This window comes from Ranitomeya variabilis, chromosome 1 (genome assembly GCF_051348905.1).
Source record: "Ranitomeya variabilis isolate aRanVar5 chromosome 1, aRanVar5.hap1, whole genome shotgun sequence".
Lineage (NCBI taxonomy): Eukaryota > Metazoa > Chordata > Amphibia > Anura > Dendrobatidae > Ranitomeya > Ranitomeya variabilis.
In genome coordinates this window covers 1,101,816,764-1,101,844,174 of record NC_135232.1, presented here as the reverse complement: position 1 = coordinate 1,101,844,174, position 27,411 = coordinate 1,101,816,764, and the positions used below count along the sequence as shown (strand labels likewise).

General features: G+C 43.1%; 1 protein-coding gene across 3 annotated transcripts in view; it reads left to right on the top strand.

Annotated features, from left to right (window-relative positions):
• TBC1D14 (TBC1 domain family member 14) overlaps positions 1 to 27,411 on the top strand; it is an 85,607-nt gene that overhangs the window by 15,446 nt on the left and 42,750 nt on the right. For 2 of the 3 annotated variants that reach the window (XM_077280102.1, XM_077280103.1), the window contains exon 3: positions 304 to 1,018. In XM_077280102.1, coding sequence (XP_077136217.1) covers positions 304 to 1,018 — 715 coding nt within the window. Of the gene's footprint in view, positions 1 to 303; positions 1,019 to 23,145; positions 23,319 to 27,411 lie in introns of those variants that run through there. The other variant, XM_077280104.1, reaches the window with a different exon arrangement.

Sequence of the window (27,411 nt, the reverse complement as noted above, 5' to 3'; positions counted from 1 at the left end):
GTATTCGGCAGTTGAAATGTTGGGTTTTCAAGGACATGGGTGTGTAAAAACCGGACTGTACTTTCGTGGCCAGAGTTCAATCTCTTTTTTTTTTTTTTTTTTTTAAATCAGATTGCATTTGTCCATTTTTCTCGCAGATGATTGAGCCCTTATTCTGCTCGTACACATCAGAGATCTGAGCAATTTCTGCTCTCTATCGTGAAGAAAAATAATTGTCCATATTCAAAAGGTGCACATACATGTTAATATATCCACCCGATCCCCCCAAAAGAGCAATATCTAATTATTTTTCTCCTATTTTAGTTTCCTCTTGGTCGAATATGAATAAAGACTTGCCATCTAACATCAAGAACCTTGGGTTTATCGAGGTCCATGACATTGCTGTTGACGGCGATATTCAACCTCTTGGCAATTGGAATCGAAAGGCTTCTCAGTCTCATGTTCTTCCAGAGTTCAAACATGGCCATTTTGTCTCAGTGGGGGAAAGCAACAGCGTCACCTCAGTGGATTCCGGCATCCCAACCCTCGAGATCGCCAACCCGGAACCCGTCCATTGTACCGTCAGATCAAACTGTTTGAATGGAGCCGCTGGGGACGAAAGAGTCTTTCAAAGCTCCAAAAGTGTAACCAGTAGTGGTACCCCATCTCTGAGGAACTCTGAAAGTGATCACATCATATGGAAGTCCTCCACCTTCCCTAGATCTGGCTATGACACAGCCAAGCTCTACAGCCCTACTTCTCTGAACAGAAGTGATGACATCTCTGACTGCAGTGTTTCCAGCCTCAGCACCGACTTCTCCACCACTTTATCGGTGAGCAACGAGGACATTGTGGACTTCTTGGTGACCAGCAACTCAAGTGCAATTGTCAACTTGGAAAATGATGACACTCATTTTTCAGATGTTACTTTGAACTCTGCAAAAGACTATGCAGATGCGACTCTTAAGGGCTGCTTGCCGGACGGGGATGTCGATAGTAAAATAAGAATATTGGGACCGATCAGTAACTTCTTCAACAGGTAAAAAGTTTCCTTATTTCTAGGATCAGAAAAATGTCTGCTTTCTTCCCGCACTTTGCGGACCGCAGGTTGTGTGTGATTACAGTTCCCCTTCATTCCGCCCTCCAGAGCAGTTATGGTGGGCAGGTATCGTTAATGACTCCGATTCATTAGAATTCGACCTAATGCTTACCCGCCTGCATGCGTCTTGGCAGATGTGTGGGGTCAGAACGTTAATGGCACAGCTCACTTTCAACATGGCAGGGAGCGGCTTTGGAAAGTGCCGGGTAACCGCTTTTAAGCATACACTTTCTGAAAGACTTCATGCAATGCCGATCGTCACTCCCTTTGATGACCATTGATTATTGGGGCCCTAGTGGCCGGGTCCCCGTTCATAATCTGGTACAAGGAGTGGATAGGTTGCACGCCTCTCTGCCGTTCTATCTTTTACATTCTTATGTTATCACGGTTCACAGCTACAAACCTTAGTGCTGCTTTAGTAGAATTGCATTTCTGAGTCTGGAATGTCCTTGGGACTCATTGGTTTGATTAGTTGGCACAGTACCCAGCTCTGAATCCCATGTGAGCCCTTCTGAGCATCGTGAAATGCGTAGTGTGTAGAGTACACACACGGCTTGTTTGCAGCATTGGAATATTCTGCCTATGCTCCAGTATTTTTAGATTGTAAGGTTAATACATTTTATAGTGTTTTTTTATATTGGCCCTGGTGAGATTGTCTATGTAAACTGAAGAAATTAGATATTGTTCCCTACTGGGGACAGACACTTCAAACAATTCAGAGCCCCCTTTCTTTAGTAGCTCTGCATTCCTTATGCTACTACAGAAAGAAAGGTGTGTGTGTGTGTGTGTGTGTGTGTGTATATATACCTACTAATATACTGTGTTAGGTAGAATCCATTCGGCACCCGCCCTGACTGTTGGTGCTCTGGGGAAGGTGGGGATGGCGCCCGCCCTGACCATTGGGGCTCTGGGGAAGGTGGGGATGGCGCCCGCCCTGACCATTGGGGCTCTGGGGCAGGTGGGGATGGTGCCCGCCCTGACTGTTGGGGCTCTGGGGAAGGTGGGGGTGGTGCTTGCCCTGACTGTTGGGGCTCTGGGGAAGGTGGGGGTGGTGCTTGCCCTGATTGTTGGGGCTCTGGGGGGGGGGGTGATGGCGCTCCCACCGACTGTTTGCAGAATACGATGGACACTGCTGTAATTGAATGAATGCAATTGTGGCGTGTAATGTTGGAGTTTAGAGAAGAAGTAAGAGAAAAATAAAAATGTAATACTAGAGTTAGGAGTTTATCCTTTGATTTCTAGACCTAGGGGAGACTTGCCATGGTCTGTGATAGCAGATGCCTTTATCACGTTATGATGCAGACTACTGATGAGTCCTGATTGAGGCAGTGTGTCTATTAGCCCTTCTTGGATCTGGAAACCAAAATAAACGTTCTCATTATTGGCCGTACAACTGGAGCACACAGAGTGAGCCAAGGAAGGTCCCTGGAATTTTTATTAAGGTAGTAAATTACTAACGAGACAACAGCAAAAGCCTAAGACTACATTAATGTTAGCTCAAGCTGCCGACTTCCATGGAATCGGCCAAACATCCAATATATTAACTCTATTATATTTCAACATTTTTCTCTTCTCAACGTCCGGTATAAGGAATAGAAGAATGAGGCTGGCAAATGTCAACATGCCCAATTTTTTTTTTTCTTGGGGAAGATGAGCTGCAGCAGCGCTTACTCAACTCTGTCCCTTAATGTTTCCAGTATTCTGGACCTTAAAAAGCCTCATACTTGTTTATCTCTGCCACTATTTCAATCTCTGGCCACTGAGCGAGAGGTGGCACTTCTAGCCAATGTTGGTGATAAAGTTGCTTCAATTTATTACATTTTGGTCTATACGTGGAAAAACCTTTTTATTTTTGATATACATTGATTGCAAAATCTGCACTAGATTTTCCATTCAGAAGTCTGGAAGAGCTGGGTGATGATAATGATGATGATTTTTCTGGCTGCAGTTTTTAAAGTGGAACAAATTTATTTTTGTTTTTTTAAGGACCTGAAAGTGACGCTGCAACATATTGGCGCCTTGCTAAGCTTGTGTGCACAAGACATCAGCAATGTGACATGGCCACGAGTCTGGCTCAGATAGGTGACCATCACATATGTGGCACTGTGACCTCTGCACACACCCGCAACAGGAAATAAATTGATATATAATATAAAGCAATATATGCTCTGTGCAGTCGTAAACTCTGCCCAGTTTTTCTGCAATGTTTTTCATTAAAAGTGCAGCAAGGCTTGCAACCTAAGGGCTCTTTCAGACGTAAGTGTCTCCGGTACGTGTGGTTACAGTTCTCGCACTTACCGGAGATACTTGCACACATAGACCGGTCCGTGCATTTGTCAGTGTGTTTCCACTGACCATGTGTCCGTGACAAAACTCGCTGACATGTCCGTTTTTTAGCAGCAGACCGGGCCGTAAAACATCCCGCACACTGATAACATCCGTGTGTCAACAATGTGACACGTACCGGCGCCTGGAAATCTGTGTTACTGTTCCCCATCGCCTGGTGCTGAAGACGGCTCACATTGTCCCCTGCTCTGCCTTCGATCAGGGGACAATGTTGAGTTTTATTCAAGTGGAAAAAATAAAATAAAAAAAATTTATAAATCACATTATTATGCTCACTAACACCTGGTCCCCTGAATCCATTGTCCCCTGTAATCAAACAAACAAAAATAAAAAACAACAATATCCCTCACCTGTCCAAAGTTGAAAGCTTGCCTATGGTCACAGGCGTCGGCTGAAGGGACTACTACTCCCATCATTCTACGCCTGCTGTTGCTGATAAGTGAGAGCAGGTGGCGGCTGATGAGAGTATTTATCAGCCGACCCCTGTGCTATAAATAAATAAATCAAATGACTTTCGATTCCCCTGTATTTTTGATAACCAGCATAGCAAAACAGTCAGCTGCGGGCTACAACCCTCAGCTGTCAGTGTTAGAAAGGCTGGTTATCAGGAATAGAGGGGTCCTCATGTTGTAGTTTTTAATTTAAATAAAAAAAAACCTGTGGGATTCCCCCCCACACACACTTTTTGACAACCAGCCAAGCTAAGGCAGACAGCTGCTGGCTGGTAGGGGGCCATGAATATTGCCCTCCCTCGCAGCTTTACCAAAAAAAAAAAAAAAAAAAAAGCAGCCTGCAGCTGCCCCAGAAAGTGCGCATCATTTGATTTTCTAATTCTGGTGCTTTTCCCACTTTCCCTGTGGCGGTGGCAAGTGTGCTTAATATTTGTGGGATTGATGTCCTTTGTATTGTCCAGCGACATGAAGCCCACAGGTGGTAATGCAGAGGCGTCCTTTCCATTACTAATCCTATACTTGTTTGGTAAAAAAAAAACACAAAGTATAAAGTCCTTTATCTGAAATAAAAAGACACAAAACACATTTTTACTTTAATTTAAAAGTAACAGTTATACTCACCTGATGATTCCTGTGTGGTTTAAAAAAAAAAAGAAAAAAATGCCCATACCTGTCCGACGTTCTGTCCCACGCCATAATCCATGTCTTCGATTAAATAGTTTTCAACCTGGATGGTGCCAAGATGCGACTGTCCAGGCTGATAATCACTGGAGAATGAGCATCTGCAGGCTCCGCCTCAGTGACTAGCAGTGACGTCATCGAGGTTTCCACAGGTCACTGAGGCTGGATTCCCAGCTGGGTAAATGAACTGTGGTGACCTCTGTGAGATCACCGCTAGCACCGTGAGAAAGTCTCATGTGAAGCTCTGAGTTCAGTGAGTTCACTGAGAAATTCTTACGGTGAACTCGCTGAGCTCAGTGCTGCACCCTGAGACTCTTTCCTCACGGTGCTAGCGGTGATCTAATTGAGGATTACTCAGAAGGATTACTTCATGGGACACTACAGATTTTTTTTTTTTTCATTTTTGGACAGGTGAGAGATGTTTTCTATTTTTGTTTAGTTACAGGGGACAATGGCTTCAGGGGGATTGGGTTTTAAGGTGAGTACAATGTGTTTTTTGTTTTTTAAAATTTTATTCTTAATTTTACACTTGAATAGAACTCTCAACATTGTCCTCTTCTCGGGCTGATCGCAGGCAGAGCAGGGGACAATGATGTGACCTGTCTTCGGCACCTAAGAACAGCGTGAATTGTGCCGGCTTTTCTCAGGCGCTGGTACTTGTGGTACTGATGTGGCACCCTGTTGCCGCACATATGAAACACACGCGGACACTGATGTTTTGTCTAATTCCCTTCTGCGTACGTTCTTACTGTGTTTTTTTTTTTTTTATTGTTTCTATGTCTGGTTTCTTCCAATGTTCCAGATGCTTCCTCTGAGTCCTGTGTTCGGACCTTTGGTGCAGCTGTGCCGCTCGTCTGAACTGTCAGTCATTCAGGAGCGCACTGTGCCCCGGCAAGCAGGAATTCAGGAGGGAGATGAGTGGAGAGCACCTGAAAAGTGATGACCCTTTAACTATTTCAGAGCCCCCCTTGGCTGCCATGTTAATGCCATCTCTGCCCCATGTTCACAGGGACCAGTAGGGCTAAACTGCAGCGCTCCTCACTACAGCTACAGCAGGTGCCACCTGTACTACACGGCTGTTATCTGCTGTGTACATCTCATGCCAGATAGGGGTTAACCACCAGACCACTTAATTTGTGCATCTCCTGAAATGGACGGATTAATCGGTGCAGGTCCGGACAATTATAGGAACCGGCAGAATCCTTGTAGGTAAGACCATATACTACTATAGCGAGTGTAATGTCGGACCTCCCAGACCTGATCCATCCCAGCCTAATCCTGCCTGCCGTGGATCGGCTGTTTGTCATCGGAGACCCCATAATGCCTTTCCACTCGGGCCCCACATGTCTGCTGCTGCCATCTTCCACCTGGTTCATTCTGCCCTGAATAAACCTATAAATTATAAATGCCTCTAAAACCTGATCTGTTGCATTAATCTTAGTTCCCGGCGGCGGCCATTGTAATCTGATGGTCAAGTCCATAAACTATTCATTAGAGGGGCCACTATCTTGTTACTGAACTTCTTTTCTTTTTTTTTCTTGTGTTTTTATTTCTTGTTTTGTATAATCTGGGTAGAAATGTTGCTGTTATGTCACGCTTCACGTTTTCGCCTTTGTTTGCTGTCTGTGAATGAGAGCGCTCCTAAGCTGCGCACATCCCGGCCTTTCCGGTGTATCTTTCTAGACCATGCTCTGTGAGCTAAACACGCAGCAGCGGTATTAATCTCTGTTTTTTGTGAAAAAATACGGACATGTGAGCAGCCCCATAGACTAACGGGTACATGTTCGATCTGTGAAAAATGGAACACTTACGTGATACACGGACGAATGAATGAGGTATGGTTTGTTACAGTGTATCAGTCTAGATTCCAGACTGTTGAGCTTACAGAGCATTGTCCAAACTGGATAAGATTGAATCCGCTTCTATGAAAGACTCGCCATATACAGGTTCGCTGCCTCTGAACGTTCTCATCCACCGAGGGCCATTTATCTTAAAAGTGGTAAGGAATGGAAACGCAGAGCATGAGGAGCTGGGAGGAAGATTTACCCCTTCCCCTTTAATTTATTATGCAAACTGGGGCAATTGAAAAGGTGTTTTCTAGGGTGAACAACCCCTTCCGTTTATAGTGTTACGTACTACCGTTATATTGTCCATAGTTAACCATTTCCGATCCAACGTCTGACATGGATTCTCCTGTTCCGCTCAAACGTCAGAAAGGTGTCCGCCATTTTTTTTTTGTTTTGTTTGTAATTGTTCTGATTAGTACGGACTTTAGCTAGTAGCGCAGTTTGTACAGTTTCTCGGCAGGCCATGTGTTTGGAAAAATATTAGATTGTAAAGGGTCAACAAGTTTTCGCTGGACCCCTTTATTAACGTTTCTTTCGGAGCTCAGTGTAGCCCCATAGGGCATGAATGGAATTGCCTTGTTCTGGGTGTTCTAGCGGTCGGACCTCCAGCTGTCACCTATTGTATGGATAGGTAATAACTTGGAGGACACCCAGTGTAACTGGCTTTAGGTATGTCTCTTTCTTCTCCCCCTTCCCTTCTCCGTAGAACTTTAAAAGCACCAACAGTCATCTCCAGTCTCGATAATGTGAAAGTCTCTGTTCACTAAACGATTTTATCCATAAAACGACAGTGAAAGATCAGTCCAGGAGGAGAAAAAAGCAGATTTCTCGGAGAAGATATATGGTACTCACAAAACGCTAGGGATATTTGGCTTTGGGGTGAAAGTTCAGGATGATCCTGAAATGCCCTCTAACCTTCTCAGGGGAACTTGACGTGACCTTCTCTAAACTTGTGAATAAACATGTCCGACTGTTTAACGTTTCAGTACTTTTTGCACAGCTTGCTGTTCTCTAACAAGGAGCTTAATGACAAAATTCCGAACAGGCGTTTGATCCATTAATGGCCCAATAAATTTCGGTGTTCAGTTAGAATTGGTATTAAACCATTGTCCTCATCATGTTCACGTTTTGACATCATGAGACCAAGACGACGCGTAACAATTGATCACCCAGTATCTCACCATTGCGAGGCTTCAGGAAGGATGTTCGCAGACGGAAGTGGCCACTGAGCTTAGAGTGTCAGTCATCAGCAGGATGCAACAGAAATAGAGAGAAAGAAAGACTGGAAGAGTCACAGAAAGTCAAGAGATATGGACGCCATTTGGCCACATCCCACACTGAAGACTTCTTCATTATGAACAATCCCCTTTGGAACCGGATGATAAATGGCACACAACTCCAGGCACATGTGAGGGAAGTGAGAGTTACCCAAATGTCACGTCGGAGCATTCAAAATCATCATCATCATCTTCATTCATCTTCATCATTCATTCATTCATCATTCATTCATCATCATTCATTCAACATCATTCATCATTCATTCATCATCACGCTAGATAATCTACAACTGTACATGACCCCACCACCAGGCCAGGGACATCAATGCTGTACGAGGGACCAATGGGCCTCAGTGCTGTTCACTGATGAAAGTGAATTCATGCTGAGCAGAAATGATGGCCGCCAACGGTGTTGCAGACGTCGAGGAGCATCGGCCACCATTGTCACCAGACGAGGCTTTGGTGGTGGTGTTAGTGTGGGCAGGAGGGGCCTAGTCAATACAGAACGGCCCTACACTTTGTGACAAGCCCCTACTACTAGAATAACATCATGGATCCAGTTATTGTGCCTCTGCACTAACAACACAGGCCTAATTTCATCTTCATGGACGACAATTCTACAGCTCATCGAGGTCACATCATTAGTAGTGATGAGCGAGTGTACTCGTTGCTTGGGTTTTCCTGAGCACGCTCGGGTGACCTCCGAGTATTTATGACTGCTCGGAGATTTAGTTTTCATCGCCTCAGCTGAATGATTTACAGCTACTAGCCAGGCTGAGTACATGTGGGGGTTGCCTGGTTGCTAGGGAATCCCCACATATAATCAAGCTGGCTAATAGCTGTAAATCATTCAGCTGCGGTGATGAAAACTAAATCTCCGAACACTAACAAATACTCAGAGGTCACCCGAGCAACGAGTACACTCGCTCATCACTAATCATTAGGGAATGGCAGCTGGAGACAGGGAAACCTCAAATGAAGCGGCCTGCACTTTCTCCAGACCTGAATCCTATGGGATCAGCGGAGTCGCCGTGTAGAGGCTCATGTACCCCAGAACTTCAATGACCTGAGGGCCGCCCTTCATGAAGAGTGGGATGCCATGCCTCAGCAGACAAGAAGTCCACTGGTGAGCAGCAGGAGACGTCGTTGTCAGGCTGTAATTGATGCTCAAGGCCACAAGACAAGTTACTGAGACAGTGACATTTTGGGGGGGTATACTCACCACTATTGTTGGCTTTTGCTTTAATAAATTGTTTGAGATGAGGAAATCACCATTGCTGCTTCTACTTCATGCCCTACTTTCAAGATAAAACATCGCTTTAGCGGGAACTTTTTACGTTTTTCCATAAATTTCACTCGAAAGTCAAATGCCCCTAACTTTTTTCTGAGTAGTGTATTACGAAGTTTATTTTCATCTGTACTATTGATTTATGAAATAAAAATTAATATTGGCACTTTTTTGTAGTAGCAGAGGCAATACAAATGCTCATATGATTTGACAGTAGTGGATCTTACTAGTCACATATGGCTTGGCCTTTCTAGTCATATCCGTCACTGTCCACTAGAGTGCGCCAGTTCATCTGATGATTGCCTAATGCTTCATAGTCCAAAGAACCCAGGATTGTATGTTCATTAACCCCTTGCCTCCCTATGTATTTTTTTTTTTTTTTTTTCCCCAAGAGCCATAATTTTTTTTTTTTTTTAAATTGCACGTACTTGAAAAATCCAAGGTACCGGGTATGTTGCACAGTTGTTTTTTTTTTCTTTTTTCTTTTTTCTTTTTTTTTTTTTTTCAAGGCATTTACAATATATGTTAATTTTATATTTTAATAGACCCAACTGTTTTTGCACTGGCATCTGCTCTATTTAAATGTTGCTGTCAGAGAATGACAGCGGCATCCAAATGGCTGTTAAACACACAGGCCGGCTATGGACCACAGCTGGCATCTGCCACATGTGGAGGGAGCTCTGCATGCGGACCCACCAAAATAATTTGCAGTAAGGGGTTAAGGATGATATTGTATTATATTTATACCCCTTTGCGCAGATGGACATAACTGTCCAGATTGCAAATGATTTCTTTCTCGCAGTCTCACGTATGGATGGCACGGACTCTGGAGTTGTAACTCTGCCATCTGAGGCAGGAGACGACTGTTATATGCAGCGACCTGATGCTGTGTGTGCTGGGACCGGACTCTGCTCCCATCCAAGCTCTCTAACCCCTTTAACAATGACCGGACGGAATGTGCGGAGATTTACAGAGGGAGACTCCTCCCCCTGTCAACCCATCGGCATCACCGAAACACGATCCCCCTGTTTTGGGAAAATCTCTTTTTTTTTTTTTTTTTTTTTTTTTTTTACCAAAAATGGATGAAAATCTGATCCAGCACACTGATGCAAAAAAACAAAACAAAACATTTTTCTTTTGCTCAAAAAAGAAAATGACGTATGAAGCAGGGCTGTGGAGTCGGAGTTAGTTTTGGTTGGAGTCGGTAGAAATGTACCGACTCCAGCTTTAAAAAAAAAAAAAAATGTATTAATATTTCATAATTGAACTTTCATATGAATTTTATAAATGTTACTCAAATATATATGTTCTATCAAACTATGAACAACAGTGACAAGCAGTTCTGCTGCAGATAGAGACATTTCTTACTTCTAGTGTGTCACTGTTCTCCACTGCCCTTATCTAATCTTATACTTGGTTAACCTCATGCTGCCCCAACCCCCTACTTACAATGTATGAAACTGAAAGTGAAAATGTGTTACAAATTCTTAGTAGTAAAGCTCCTCCTCTAGACTAGATGTTTACTAGGTGTGCGTCTTCCAAGCATCTCACAGCTGCTACTCAGAAGAGGAAGACTGTAAGAAGTATTATCCTTTCAACAAACTTTGCATCAGTTAACTGTGAGTACATGAGGAATAACAGTATTACTGACCACTATATCAGTTGTACGACCTGGCAATAATTTTGTACAATTGTTTTTAGGAAAAACAATTGTCATTTGGATTGTGAATGCAGAATTAAAAACCTGAGAATGTCAAAGAAGCGTCACATTAAATCGGCTGTATTTGAACATTTCACCATCACTCAAGATAGAAAACATTATGTCTGTCAGTGTATGACAAATGATCCAGACGAAAACAAATGCTGTGAAGCCAAGATCAGTGCATATTCAGGCAAAGATAAAAATGCTCCTACCAGAGCTTCTAATCTAAAGAGACATTTACAGCGCTTTCATCCAGAAGTACTGAAAGCAGTGGATGAGAGAGACTGCATCCAAACCAATGAACCAGTGCCCAGCTCTTCCAGACAAACAAAGGAGCAGAGAACTTTGCAGCCATCAGTTGCAAGAAATTTTGTCAGTGACAAAGTTACTGTGACAATGACAGTAGATGCATTTAAAAAACAGATCATAGAGCTTGTTGTAAAGGATAGTGTGCCTATTTCATTATTTTCATGACCAGCTTTTATGTGTCTGAATGGGGAAATGGCCCACAAGCTTGGTGTTTCTCTGGAGAGAGAGAGTATTAGAAAATTAGTAATCGAAGAAGCTTTTAAACAAAAGGAAGAACTTAAAAAAAACTCTCAAGGGACGCTTTCTGTTTCTTAAAATGGATGCCTGCACACGTCACAGAGTGAACTATTTTGCCATCAATGTCCGATTTGTTTGTGACAAAAATGAAATAGTTACCAAGACATTGGCAGTAAAAGACACCAAAGCTCATCACACCAGTGAGTTTCTCCGGGTCTTGGTGGAAAAGGTTCTAGCTAGAAGAACATTCTGGCTCCACAGACACAGAAATGTTTGAAATAGAGGAACACAGTATTGTAACTGAGGAGCAAACTGAAGTTGCTTCAGATGAACAGCAACATGATAGTTTAGATGATCTTGTTGAAACTGTGTCAATACGTTCTTTCGTTCATCACATGCGCTGTGTTGTGCATACGCTACAGCTGGCTATAAGAGACAGTCTGCAAGAAGGACATGCTGCTGTACTGATTGGCAAGGTGAGAAAATTGGCTACTGTTGCCAGAACCCCTAAAGTTGACTCAATTTTGAAGAGACGTGCTGGAAAAGGGGCAATTATTGATCAAGCCACACGATGGGGCAGTACTTACTTAATGATTCAGTGCTTGGTTGAACTGAAAACCTTTCTTGTAGACATGGCTAACCCTCAACTGACGCTAAATGAAAGTCAGTGGAATCAGGTGACTGAGCTGGAAAAATTGCTAGAGCACCCATTTACAGTGACTAAAAAATTACAAGCAGAGGACTTAACTCCAGGTATTTTCTTAAAGGAGTGGAAGAACCTGATGTTTCGCCTGTCCCAAAGAGGAGGGTTAATTGCAAGTGGCATTGCTACATCAATGAAACGGAGAGAGGAGCTACTATTACAAAATAACATTCTTTTGGCAGCTGTTTATGTAAACCCAATGCATCGGATTCTTCTAGATGATCAACAGCTAACTAAAGGAAAAGAAGCTCTGTTTGAAATGGTAGTAAGGATGAAAGGGTTGCAGAACAGTCAGGAGGAACAAGAAGAATTTGGCCGTCCTGCCACATCTTCACCCTCATCAACTGATGAAGAATTTAATTTCGAAAAATATTTGTATCACAAGGACCGTGCAAAGCGTTCCCGCATAGAAGAGTCATCTCCATCAAAGAACACAGCCAGTACATTTCAGCAGAATTTTTCATGTGCACTAAAAAAAATTTGAGAAATTTGACCGTTCATCAAAAATAACAGTGCAACAAGCGATTCCTCTGTATCCTGACATTGTCAGAGATGTTGCCCGAGTGGTTACTGCCTTGCCACCAACCCAAGTTAGTGTAGAGAGGTTGTTCTCTGCTCTCAAAATAATTAGATCAGATTTGAGGGCATCCATGAAGGAGGATCTGACAGAGGCAATACTTTTTCTGAGGACAAATTTATAGATTTCTTCTTATTAACTGCATAACAGTGTTTATTGCATATTTACTTACAAGAGTTTATAAAAGTTATTTGCTATATTCTAATTGTATTCTAATAAATATAGTTTTTTCTCTAAGTGGTCTGATTACTTATGATGGTGAGAAATTGAATAAGCACGATGTTAATATTTTACAACAGTAAATTTATTGTTACGAATTGGCCATTTATGAAGGAGTCGGAACCTGATAAAATCCAGGAGTCGGAGTCGCAACTGTGGCTTACCAACTCCACAGCCCTGGTATAAAGGAAGCCTTACATGTGAATTGGTGTTGTGTAGCATTGCGTGATGTCGCAGTAGTAAATAGATGGTATACTTTACATTTTAAGAGAATGGAGATGTAATTACAGCCCATTCCTGCCCTACTTGTGTTTGCAAACATTCTGCATTTCTTTCATTGCAATCGTTTAGCAAAAAATTACCTGCAGGCAACCTCAGTATGTTCTGCAATAATCTGCTTCGGTGGATAGGAAAATTACTTTGTGAAAATCAAATGAGCATATATTTCCTGAACAAGAGATTTTTCAGCCCGTACCTATTTGGGCTTCCCTTCACCTTGGGAAATGATTTGCTGCCCTGTGTGGATACTGGCAAAATGACTTTTGTGTCTTGGTCCTTAGCGCAAACTCTGCGGCCTCATGTATGCCTGCGAGGCTACTAACTAGGATCAGGAGCCCTGCGGCCTCATGTATGCCTGCGAGGCTACTAACTAGGATCAGGAGCCCTGCGGCCTCATGTATGCCTGCGAGGCTACTAACTAGGATCAGGAGCCCTGCGGTCTCATGTATGCGTGCGAGGCTACTAACTAGGATCAGGAGCCCTGCGGTCTCATGTATGCGTGCGAGGCTACTAACTAGGATCAGGAGCCCTGCGGCCTCGTGTATGCCTGCGAGGCTACTAACTAGGATCAGGAGCCCTGCGGCCTCGTGTATGCTGCGAGGCTACTAACTAGGATCAGGAGCCCTGCGGCCTCGTGTATGCCTGCGAGGCTACTAACTAGGATCAGGAGCCCTGCGGCCTCGTGTATGCCTGCGAGGCTACTAACTAGGATCAGGAGCCCTGCGGCCTCGTGTATGCTGCGAGGCTACTAACTAGGATCAGGAGCCCTGCGGCCTCGTGTATGCCTGCGAGGCTACTAACTAGGATCAGGAGCCCTGCGGTCTCGTGTATGCCTGCGAGGCTACGAACTAGGATCAGGATTGTTCTCGGCAGCACATGTCCTAGTTACTGAAGATGAAGTGCTGCTGAGAACAGGTTTTTTTTTTTTGCACTCAGAAATTACTCAGGTGTATATGCAGAATATGTATGTGTGAATGAGGCCTAAGGAGTTGTGTTATGGGATACACAATTTATTGGCTACAATGGCGCCAAATTTTATTAAAATAACTCATGCGGCATAATCTATTCAACCCAGGAATAGGCTCTGCAATAAACTTTTACAGGATCCATTAGCGAGGCTGGAGACATTAGTAACTACTTTTACCATTTGTATGAAGAGATGATGGCAGTCCTAATGTCTGGTTCTTATTGATATCCGTTGCTTGGATTGTCTTATTCCTTGTACTGAGAATGTAGATAACTTCATTTCACCGTCGCTTTTATCTAAACCCAGGAGTTGGGTATCTACAGTACTGAGACTGACTGACTGACTGCCTCTCGCATTTTGGCTTTGCTAATTCTTCTGACTGCAAATCGAGCCCTGTTTCAGCTACTTTCACACATAGGTTTTTGCCGTCTGGTGCAATCCGGCAAATAAAAAAAATAAAAAAAACGGATCCGGCGAATGATGCCGGATCCGTTTTTTTGTCATAGACTTGTATTCGCTCCAGATGGCATCACGTTTTGTCTGTTTTTCGCCGGAGAATTCGGCCCCCTGGAACTTTTCAACCTTTTCCCACATATCATGCTTCAAACATAAAGATACCAAATGTAAATTTTTGGTGAAGAATCAACAAGTGGAACACAATTGTGAAGTTGAACGAAATGTATTGGTTATTTTTACATTTTTGTGGAAATTCAAAAACTGAAAAGTGGGGCGTGCAATATTATTCGGCCCCTTAACTTTCAGTGCAGCAAACTCACTCCAGAAGTTCATTGTGGATCTCTGAATGATCCAATGTTGTCCTAAATGCCTAATGATGATAAATATAATCCACCTGTGTGTAATCAAGTCTCCGTATAAATGCACCTGCTCTGTGATAGTCTCAGGGTTCTGTGTGAAGCACAGAGAGCATCATGAAGACCAAGGAACACAACAGGCAGGTCCGTGATACTGTTGTGGAGAAGTTTAAAGCCGGATTTGGATACAAAATGATTTCCAAAACTTTAAGCATCCCAAGGAGCACTGTGCAAGCGATCATATTGAAATGGAAGGAGTATCATACCACTGCAAATCTACCAAGACTCGGCTGTCCCTCTAAACTTTCATCTCAAACAAGGAGAAGACTGATCAGAGATGCAGCCAAGAGGCCCATGATCACTCTGGATGAACTGCAGAGATCTACAGCTGAGGTGGGACAGTCTGTCCATAGGACAACAATCAGTCATACACTGCACAAATCTGGCCTTTATGGAAGAGTGGCAAGAAGAAAGCCATTTCTCAAAGATATCCATAAAAAGTGTTTAAAGTTTGCAACAAGCCACCTGGGAGACACACCAAACATGAGGAAGAAGGTGCTCTGGTCAGATGAAACCAAAATCGAACTTTTTAGCAACAATGCCGAACGATATGTTTGGCGTAAAGGCAACACAGCTCATCACCCTGAACACACCATCCCCACTGTCAAACATGGTGGTGGCAGCATCATGATTTGGGCCTGCTTTTCTTCAGCAGAGACAGGAAAGATGGTTAAAATTGATGGGAAGATGGATGGAGCCAAATACAGGACCATTCCTGAAGAAAACCTGTTGGAGTCTGCAAAAGACCTGAGACTGGGACGGAGATTTGTCTTCCAACAAGACAATGATCCCAAACATAAAGCAAAATCTACAATGGAATGGTTCACAAATAAACGTTTCCAGTTGTTGAATTTTTTTGTGCATATTCTGCATTTGTTGACAGAAAATGCAGGGCAGAATCTGCGCCTTTTTTTTTTTTTTTTGCACATGTTGCAGATTTTTGTGCAGATTTCTTCCTTTTTTCACCCCTGCAGATTTCTATTGATTTACATTGTACTGTAAATCACTTGTGGATCTGCAGCGTTTTTGCGTGGAAAATAACGCTGCAGATCTGCAGGAAATCTGCAACTTGTGCACATACCCTTATACAAAAACATTCGTTCCTGTTTTCAGACAGAGCCACTGGTTATCTCGGAGAAAACCACTACACATTTTTCACGTATTCTCATTGCGCTTATTTTGTCATCTCCTATTCCAGTAATGGGAAAGTCTGTCTTCAGGGAATACAGACTTGTGTATGCCTTTATAAGTCTCCTCACTCTGACATGCCAGGCTTGGCTTGTATCTTTCCACAAGGAGAAATGTTTCACCCTAGAACTGCATAAATAAAATTTTGGTAATGACTAATCAGTTCTGGCCGAGAAAGAAGCAGATTTCTTTGATAAGATGTTACTTATTTTCATATGTACTATTGATTTACGAAATAATTAAAATGACGATTACTCTTTAACCTTGAAGCAGAAAATGTGCTCAAAAGACCGAACGTGTGAACAGCAAAGTGGTTTTACAATAGAAAGTGAATTAAAGTTTTTAACCAATTTTTCAGGACTTTTTTTCTTGAAGATAAAAGAAAAAACCCAAACTGTGCACATACCGTTTAGGGTACGTGCAGGGCCGCCATCAGGGCATTACTGCCCTTACTGCTGTATGGGGCCCGGTCAGCAGCAGTACAGAGGGGCCCGCAGATCCAGGGCCCCACTGTTCTGCTTCTACTGATCGTTCCCCATCGTGCACTAAAATACTGTGCACTGCGGCGCACACGTCGGTGCTGGGGTGTGTGAGCCTTTTTGGAGCTGTGCACGGCCGTCTCACCTAGTCGGCTGCGCAGCTCCTGCTCGGCTGTAGCTAGAATGTATGGGCTCTCTGCAGGTCCTGACTACAGCCCACACATTCTAGCAGTCTCAGTAGTGAATGTGCTAGAATGTATGGGCTCCTGTCAGATCCTCTCAGCAGCCCATACATTCTAGCTGCTGCTTCACTGCTGAAAACACTAGACGCCCCGGGAAGTGGGTGAGGTGGGGGGGGGGGGGGAGTGAGACTGCAGATGAAGAAGTGTGTTTGAGGGGGCACTGCGCATGATGAAATGATAGGGGGCTGCAAACGATGAAGTAAGGGGGACTGCAGATGAATTGAAGGGGCATAGGGGACTGCAAATGATGATGCCGAGGTGATGGGAACTGCAAATGAATAAGTGGGAGTGATGGAGACTGCAAATGATGATGCCGGGGCAATGGGGACTGCAAATGATGAAGTGGGAGTTATGGAGACTGCAGATGATGAAATGTGTTTGAGGGGGTACTGCACATGATGAAATGATAGGGGGCTGCTACTGCACATGATGAAATGATAGGGGGCTGCTAATGATGAAGTAAGGGGGACTGCAGATGAAGTGAAGGGGGGACAGGGGACTAAATGATGTAAGGTGGACTGCAAATGATGAAGTGGGGGTGATGGGCACTGCACATGAAGTGAGTGTGAGGGACGGTGGACAGCAATTGAATTGAAGGTGGGGGTGGGGAGAGCAAATGGTGTATTGAAGGTAGGGAGAGCAAATAATGAATTTTGAGGGTAAGGAAGAGCAGTTGATGATAGAGGGTGGGAGAGAGAGAAGACATGACAATGAATTGAGGCAGAAGGGGCATGTAACTATAATGATTCGGGGTAAGGGTTAGAGCGGGAGGTACAGTACAGACCAAAAGTTTGGACACACCTTCTCATTTAAAGATTTTTCTGTATTTTCATGTCTATGAAAATTGTACATTCACACTGAAGGCATCAAAACTAATAATTCCACATGTGTTAATTCAATACTTAACAAAAAAGGGGGAAACAACTGAAAATATGTCTTATATTCTAGGTTCTTCAAAGTAGCCACCTTTTGCTTTGATGACTGCTTTGCACACTCTTGGCATTCTCTTGATGAGCTTCAAGAGGTAGTCACCGGGAATGGTCTTCCAACAATCTTGAAGGAGTTCCCAGAGACGCTTAGCACTTGTTGGCCCTTTTGCCTTCACTCTGCTGTCCAGCTCACCCCAAACCATCTCGATTGGGTTCAGGTCTGGTGACTGCGGAGGCCAGGTCATCTGGCGTAGCACCTCATCACTCTCCTTCTTGGTCAAATAGCCCTTACACAACCTGGTGGTGTGTTTGGGGTCATTGTCCTGTTGAAAAATAAATGATGGTCCAACTAAACGCAAACCGGATGGAATAGCATGCCGCTGCAAGATGCTGTGGTAGCCATGCTGGTTCAGTATGCCTTCAATTTTGAATAAATCCCCAACAGTGTCACCAGCAAAGCAGCCCCACACCATCACACCTCCTCCTCCATGCTTCAAGGTGGGAACCAGGCATGTAGAGTCCATCCGTTCACCTTTTCTGCGTCGCACAAAGACACGGTGGTTGGAACCAAAGATCTCAAATTTGGACTCATCAGACCAAAGCACAGATTTCCACTGGTCTGATGTCCATTCCTTGTGTTCTTTAGCCCAAACAAGTCTCTTCTGCTTGTTGCCTGTCCTTAGCAGTGGTTTCCTAGCAGCTATTTTACCATGAAGGCCTGCTGCACAAAGTCTCCTCTTAACAGTTGTTGTAGAGATGTGTCTGCTGCTAGAACTCTGTGTGGCATTGACCTGGTCTCTAAACTGAGCTGCTGTTAACCTGCGATTTCTGAGGCTGGTGACTCCGGATAAACTTATCCTCAGAAGCAGAGCTCGGCTTCAGGAAAATGGCCGCCGCGATCTCCATCTGCGCACGCGCGGAATCCCGCGGCCATTTTCCTGGAGGCCCGGGCAGCAGAGCGCTCCATCTGCGCACGCGCGGCCTCAGGAAGATGGCCTCCCACACCGATCACCAGGGGAATTGCGCAGATCGTGCTCTTTTTCCTCACCTGTGCAGTGGATTCGGCAGTTGGGCATGCGCAAACCACTACGCCACCAACGGAAAAATAAGCAAGAAGAAACGGCGATGTCGCCACGCCCATTTGACCAGACCAGTCTGATTGACAGGCGAAAACAGTGACTTTGGTAACGTATTTCGGCAGCATAGGTGGGGAATTGGGGTACACAAAATACACTATTGTAACGCACAGCTCAGGCCCTATTTAACGGTATTTTTATCTCATACAGAAAAAACGGGGTGACAGGTTCCCTTTAAGGCTATAATTCCACATGTGTTAATTCATAGTTTTGATGCCTTCAGTGTGAATGTACGATTTTCATAGTCATGAAAATACAGAAAAATCTTTAAATGAGAAGGTGTCCAAACTTTTGGTCTGTACTGTACATAGTGGGGTCGTTGAGGATAAAGTGACTGGAAATAAATTGGGGGGAAAGAGTACATGTGCTAATTAATTTATATATTAAATGGGGGAAAGTGGCTATGTACAGATAGTGGGGGCACAGTGGCGGATTATAATTTATATTTGGAATGGTGGGTTGCATAATAACCAATTTATATATTAATGGCGGGTGCACGTCCGTATTCAGATATGTAGTGTAGAAGAAAGGGAAAAAGTGGGGAATGTGATCTGGAAGATAACGGTTATTGTCATGATTCTCAATGGCGAGAGAACATAGCCCAGCATATATAAGAACTAGCTCTTGGAAGATGGAATCTAAACTGACCATGAACTAAACCTGCCGCACAATTAACAGTGGCCGGGTAGCGTGCCTACGTTTTATCCCTAGACGCCCAGCGCCAGCCGGAGGACTAACTAATCCTAGCAGAGGAAAATACAGTCCTGGCTCACCTCTAGAGAAATTTCCCCAAAAGGCAGACAGAGGCCCCCACATATATTGGCGGTGATTAAGATGAAATGACAAACGTAGTATGAAAATAGGTTTAGCAAAATCGAGGTCCGCTTACTAGATAGCAGGAAGACAGAAAGGGCACTTTCATGGTCAGCTGAAAACCCTATCAAAACACCATCCAGAAATTACTTTAAGACTCTAGTATTAACTCATAACACCAGAGTGGCAATTTCAGATCACAAGAGCTTTCCAGACACAGTAACGAAACAGCAGCTGTGAACTGGAACAAAATGCAAAAACAAACAAGGACGAAAGTCCAACTTAGCTGGGAGTTGTCTAGTAGCAGGAACATGCAAAGAAAGGCTTCTGATTACATTGTTGACCGGCATGAAACTGACAGAGGAGCAAGGTTATATAGAGACTCCCACATCCTGATGGGAACAGGTGAACAGAGAGGATGATGCACACAAGTTCAATACCACCAGTGGCCACCGGGGGAGCCCAGAATCCAATTTCACAATAGGTTATTTTATGCAGAGATGAGTCCTGGCTGAAAGAAGTGATGGCGGTCTGCGCTGGATTAAAAAGAAACGCAAAGATGAAGGACTTAACTAGAGACGTCACTGGTGAGTCAGTATGTTACCTGTACACTGACACCATATACTGTATACAGAGCTCCTGTGTATAATTTCTCTGGTGATCACTATATTATCTGTACACTATATACAGAGCTCCTGTGTATAATGTCACTGGTGATCCCTGTATTACCTGTACTCTGACACTATCTATCTATCTATCTATCTATCTATATATATATATATATATATATATATATATATATATATATATATATATCTCCTGTGTATAATGGCACCTATGACCACTGTATTACCTGTACACAGACACTGCATACTGCAAGTACAGATCTCCTGTGTATAATGGCATTTATGGTGATAGTATATATCTTTTTCATTATTATTAATGATCAGTATTGTACTATTCAATCACAATGTGGTGGTAATATGTTGTCCGGGCATGGTATGGCGGTATTTGTTCCTTGTATGTTCTATTATTTGGTCACTATGTGGTGGTATTTGTCCCTTGTATGTGATATTGTTCGGTCACTGTGGTGGTAATATGTGGTCTGCACATGGTGTGGCGGTATTTGTTCCTTGTAGATAGTATTATATGTCACTGTGGTGATACGGTGTCTGGTCATGGTGTTGTGGTATTTGTCCCTTGTATGTGATATTATTGGTCATTTGAAAAATTGAAAAATAAATAAAAATATTCCTAAATTGTAGTGCATATTTTAACAAATGTTTAATAAGTTAGAGTAGAGTAGGGCCCGGCCAAAAGAGTCTACCTTGTCTTCGTGGCATATTAAAAAAACCTTTTGGCCAAAACAAAATCTGCTGGCTATGTGTGTGATCTGGTGATGGGAACTGTTAATGTGTGATTGGTAAGAAGTGGAGTTTTTCCAAGAGACAGTGGTAGGGCTGTGGACAGTTCGAGGAGTGGAGCCTGGGCGGAGTCTTAAGGGGGCCCCAAAAATCTCAGTATGGGGCCCCGAAATTCTTAGTGGCAGCCCTGGGTACGTGGCCATGACGTCTTATATGCCGCCTTACCCATTGAGACTTTGAATCGGAAGCGGTGGTGTGTTTCCTGAAGTGTCTTAAGCTGCCAGAACAATGGACCAGTCACTTATTTTGGCCACTTCACGGATAAAGAAGTACAAAAAGAATGAACATGTGAACGGCAAGTCTTTTCGACACTGCCAAGGCTAATTCCTTTTTCAGGTGGAATCTGCCGAGAGACATTGTGTGCACGTACCCTTGGACTGTTGTGAGACCCAATGAGTCTGAATATCCTGAACAGGAATGATTATCTGCTGGTTGTACAGGCTTTTAAGATTTAGTCTTATTGTCAATGATGGAGACATAACAATAACTAATGCGCTCCGCTGTTCCCATATACCAAGCATTTTATCGGCTGCAGATTCCCGGTTTACGCTCAGTGCTGCTAATTTGCGTATTCGATGGTCGATTGCTGCATGTCTACATTATTGGCTCGTGGTAAAGGGTCATAGGTTTACATGAACGCATCTTTGGTGCATATGGCATCCATGTACATAAGAGAGTACACAGACCAATAGTAGCTTATGTGCTTGTAGTCATGGGCAATTTCCTACACAGAGCGAAGGTCCATGTGGAGAGGAATTAAAATGTAACCGGAGCTACTCTAGTCTGATTTATTGACCAGACTAGTCCATGTAAATAGTAGGCGGCTCTTGCACCCATGTGCTATGCGGATGAACACACTGAGCCAATCACGTTTGCAAAGTTTAACATAATTAGAATCTGTCATTCAGATCAACCCTGCTAAGCCATCTATATGGATATGAAAGGCGTAGAAAGTTGAATAAAATGAAACCTTAATGTCTAGGTCCTGAGAAATCCACTTTTTTCTTCTTTGCAAATGAGCTGTTAAGATCTATGTAGCGGACAATGTCTCCAGAGATTATTTTAAATGAAAGGGGGTATTGCCATTGTGAGAGCGATGTGTCAGTCATTACATGGTTCGATCACACTCTGCATTCAGATCGGAACTAGCAGTACAACAGAAGTGAACTTTGTCTCATTACAAACACATTTGCCTTAGCAGTTATTGTACTGGGAGCTCTGCTACAGAGTTGTCCCTGATTACATCCAGCAGAAGTGAACTGTCTCATTACAAAAACATTTGCATTAGCAGTTGTCCTCTCATAGTGCTGGCAGCTCTCCTGCAGAGCTGTGTCGATTATAACCAACACAGTACAACAGAAGTTCACTTTGTCTCATTACAAACACATTTGCAGCTGTACTGCCCTCACACACTGTCGATCCTATGAGGTGGAAGTTGAAGTACTATGTACCCAAGCACTTTTTTGCAGCCTTCTAGTCTAGTTTGGAGCTGCTTTCATAACTATTGGGGATGAGCAAATAACTTTGGATAAGACGTAATGATGAGCGAGTGTACTTGTTGCTTGGGATTTCCCGAGCATGCTCGGGTGTTCTCCGAGTATTTTCGCGTGCTTGGAGATTTAGTTTTTGTCGCCGGAGACCACCCGAGCATGCTCGAGGAGACCCAAGTAACGAGTATAGTCGCTCATCACTAATAAGGCGTTATCCGAATAGCTGTAGCGCTTACCAAATAGCTGCATTGGGAACCCGAATACCTGGGGCGCTCCCGATAATCAGCAGTTCGGTGCCACAGCTGCATGTTTTGAATATGAAGTTTTTGTGGTTTTTTTTGTTTGTTTTTTTAAGAACCACTCTAAAAAACAAAAAAAAACCCTGTGCCAAAATCCTAATTGTCCAATGTCCATTTTTACCTCTGCAGTCTATAAATACTCCATTGAGCTGCTGAGAATGTCACCTGAGCAGGTATCTGTGGGTGTGTGCAGTCCCCGTGCTCGGCCGTCCTCTGATTACTATTGTCAGCTATGTGCCCTTCCCTGTTCGCACAGCAACTGGGACTGAAGCACAGCTCGCTCTCTTCCTTTCTCTGCCTTTCCCCTTCTGGAGCCTCCTGGCAGCCGATCAGACAAGATTTAAAATGTTCCTATTAAATGGATTACTATTTCGCTAAATCTCGGACCCATGCGAAGTTAGTCTAGTCATTCGCTCAAGAACTCGACAACTTCTGGAGTTTCTAACACCATGGCCGCTCCTCCTTTACTTCTCTTAGTTGACAGGTGAGTAAAAGAGAGGAAAAAGTTGAGAAAGTTTGCGAAAACTTCTCTCTTATTATAGACATACATACATACATACATACATACATACATACATACATACATACATACATACATACATTCTGATCCGAGAATAACTATAACCATTACGGTGACAGTGTTTTTGCATCGGTTATCGAATAGATTGTCCTATTAAAACAAGGTACCAGAACAAAAAGTTTCACCTGCGCAGCTGATCCTGTGGCCATCATGTACTTTGATCTCATCTCCCAGGTTTTATCACGATCATAACAAATTAGATGAGGATGATAACCTTATTATGACATTTCAGAATTAAAAAATATATATATATTATTATAATGTACTTATTTTTGAGAAGAGTAGATCTTTTTTTTTTTTTTTTTTTTTTTTTTTTAAACACTCTCCTCTGGAAACTTGGACTAACAATCTGCTGGAGCTTGCACAATCCTGTCATTAGAAGCAACTTCCCCAGATAGTATAGAGCTGTCAGCAATAATCACTGAGGAGGTTTACTCCCGGTCACAGTAGGTTGGGGCCTTTTTGGTACAGGGGGGATTGCCCGGGAAGGGGTATTTCAAGTTCAAGATGCCGATCTAAAGTGCTTAGCTTGTATATTGATTGTTTTTAAGATGTCTAGGAATTTGTAAACTACTAGGTGTTACTTTTACTCTTTTATTGTTATAATTGTTTGTTTATGCTTTTCTATGGAAGGCATTGTTTTTAGTTGTGTTTTTTTTTTTTTTTTTTTTTTAACCTACTAAGAAAGGGGACCCTCGAGGGTGATAATCTGCAGATCTTACCTCTTGGGGTATATTCTCATAAACTCATTTCCTGTCTGTATCTGTGGCGGACCTCACAGGGACCAATTGTAGCCCATGTTCTAGTTCACACTGGTTATTTTCCAGCCTGAGGTGCGTAGGGAAGGAAATGTATAATATGCCAGTCTGACTTTACAGACCGGACTAGTGCATGCAAAATAGTAGGTAGCTCAAGCACACAGAGCCAGTCATGGCAGCAAATTGCAGACTTGTCTAGTCCGCAAAACGTGGTCCCCATCAGAGAACTATATATATATATATATATATATATATATATATTTTATTATTATTATTTATTACATATTATCTATTATAGCTGAGTGAATGTGTTTACGTGAGGTCCAATGTGTGGTTCAAAAGCCATCGGACCTCCACGTGCCCCATTGTTGTCAGCGTCCTCCTTTCTGCGCTCTGACGGCTCCTATAATAAATCATTTATCGGCTTTACTTAAATCTTTCACAGCGAGGTCAAAGAGCTCGACTTGATTTGTGTCGGTAAAGGAACGACATGTGTTGCACAGGTTAGATTTTTACCTTTTGTGGACCCGGGGGCACTGAAGGCATCTCTGCACTATGCATGTACAGGGCCATAAATAAAACCTTGTGGGGCCCCAGATCTAACATTTAATGGTAAACTTGATGTGCTGCCTTTGCCACCTTGGGTGGTACTTGACACCTTCTCACATTTTTCTTTTGTTTTTGCGGGTACGATCTCTTGAGTGGAGTCCAGCACAGATTCTGTTGGCCCTATCCATATTGGGGCTCTTTTCCTCCAATGTCTGGCAAAGTTAGTTTGCTTATGGCATGTGCTTGTTCCGTGTAGATTGTAGCTGACTGTAGAGGAATAATCCCGCCACGCTGACGGTTTCCATACACACGGCTTGTTTGGGCACTTGCTTGGCTTCGGAAACGATCCGCTCTTTGCTGAACTGGTTATTACACCCGGTGTTTACTGCTCTTCATTTCCATTGAGCGTGCTTCCACGTGTAGAAAGAAGGCGACTCTGGAAAAACTGGTACCAAGTGATGAAATCCTCGTCCTAGCACAGGGGTGGTTCTAGCTCACCGGTAGAGGTGGAGATCTTCAAGTTGATATCCAAAAATGGGCCACGTTCACTTGTCTTAGATTTGTTGTGGATTTTCGTTGCAGATACAATTCAGTTCAGGCCAATGGGTTTTGCAAAATTTTTAATACTTTATTTTCAGTTTTGGAAATTTCCAGTCGTGTTACAGATTTTCCACAAATGTTGACTCCAAATTTCACAGCTTGTAATGCAAATGGGAAAATCTGTATCCTACAACACATTTGTCTTGTTGGCTCAATCTGCAACGTTTGCTGAACTTCCACTACTGGCGTAACGTTACTAGTATTGCAAATGCATTTTTCTGATTCCGAGTTATATCTTTTAATGTGGTAAATGTTTTAAAAATAAATAAAATATTCCTGAGCATCATAATCTGCAGACAAAGACCCTGATTAAAGGGGTTGTCTGTGACTTTTACATTGTTGGCTTATTCTTGGGATAATGTCTGATCGGTGGGTGCACGAGACCCGGCCGATCAGCTGTTATTGGTGACGACGGCGGCTGGAGCTGCTCAGTTAGTGCTGCATGGCTCCGTCGATGGAATAGTGGTCGCTGCCAGATACTGCACATCCACTTCCTATTGATTTTGACTAGGGGGCAACTAGCTCAGTTGTGAAGCTAGTCAACAGAACTGATGTGCAGCTTCACAACTGAGCCGTTCTGGCCGATGCTGGGAACAGCAGATCGTTGGGGGTGCCTTGTGTCCCACCCACACCGATCAGGCATTGATGACCTATTCTGAGGATAGGCCATTAGTGTCCCACACAACCCCTTTTAAACAATGATTCAGTTACTGGGCTACTTTTCTGTAGTTTTGATAATATCCTGCTGATAATATAGTGATTTTATCATTGGAGAACTAGTAAACTTGCTGCTATGTAGTCCTCCACATTCATTCGCTCTGTAAAACCCCGCCCACCACCTATTGGCAGCTGTGTTCACTGTGCATAGACAGAAAGCTGCCAATCAGTGGTCCTTTGGGGTTATACAGAATGCCTTATTCAGAGAACTGGTAGATCTGCAGAATTGATTTTTATGAAAACTGCAGCAAGCAGCCCAATAAGGCCTACATCACTGGAATCGGGGTCTCTGCCCATACACTCCTTGAGAAAAGTTATGTCACTTATCCATGTTATGTAAATAAAAGCTTATAACCTGATGTTAAATTCATCCATTGGTTGTATAAATTAAATTATTCTTTTGAAAGCTGAAACCCTCCGAAATGTGGTTTAGGTTAAGAATATAAATTGGCATCAATGCAGAAATATTGATCAGTTAATGGACACAGAATGGTCAGATTTTGGTAAGACAAAAGTTTTGTCGCCCACAGAAAGTAATGTGATATTCAAACAAATAATTAACTTAAAATACAAATATATGTTGCATAACATTGGTGAATGAAGTTTTGGTGCTATTAGTCAGATTTAATATTTTGTGTGACTTCCATGAGCTTGAAGGACTGCATCCATGCGGTTCAACAATGATTCATACAATTTATTAATGAAGTCATCAGGAATAGCAAAGAATGCAGTCTTACATGCCTCCAGAGTTCATCTAGATTCTTTGGTTTTGTCTTCCAAGCTTCCTCTTTCATCCTACCTCAAACATGCTCCATGATGTTCATGTCTGGTGACTGGGCTGGCCAGTTCTTGAGCACCTTGATCTTTTTTGCCTGGAGGAACTTTGCTGTAGAGATGGATGTATGAGATGGAGCACCATCCTGCTGCAGAATTTGACCCCTTTTATGATTTGGAATATAAGAGGTAGTTAATACTTCTTGATATTTTAGGCTATTGATATTGCCTTCCACCTTGCAAATGTTTCGCACCCCCCCCCCATACTGAATGTAACCCCAGACCATGATCTTTCCACCACCAAATTTAACTGTTTTCTGGGTGTATTTTGAGTACAGACGGGCTCCAGTAGTTCTCCTGCAGTATTTGCGGTGGCTGTGGTGTAATTCTACTGAAGATTCATCAGAGAAATCCACCTTCTGCTACTTTTTCAGCATCCATCTGTTTAGCAGGCTATGGGACTTGCCACACGCTTTTTTATTTGCCTTTTGTTTAGTGCTGGCTTCTGGGCACTCATTCGACCATGGAGGCCATTTCGAGACAGAATCCTATAAACTGTTCTAGTTGACACAGGGACTTGAGGTGACCAGGCCTGTTGG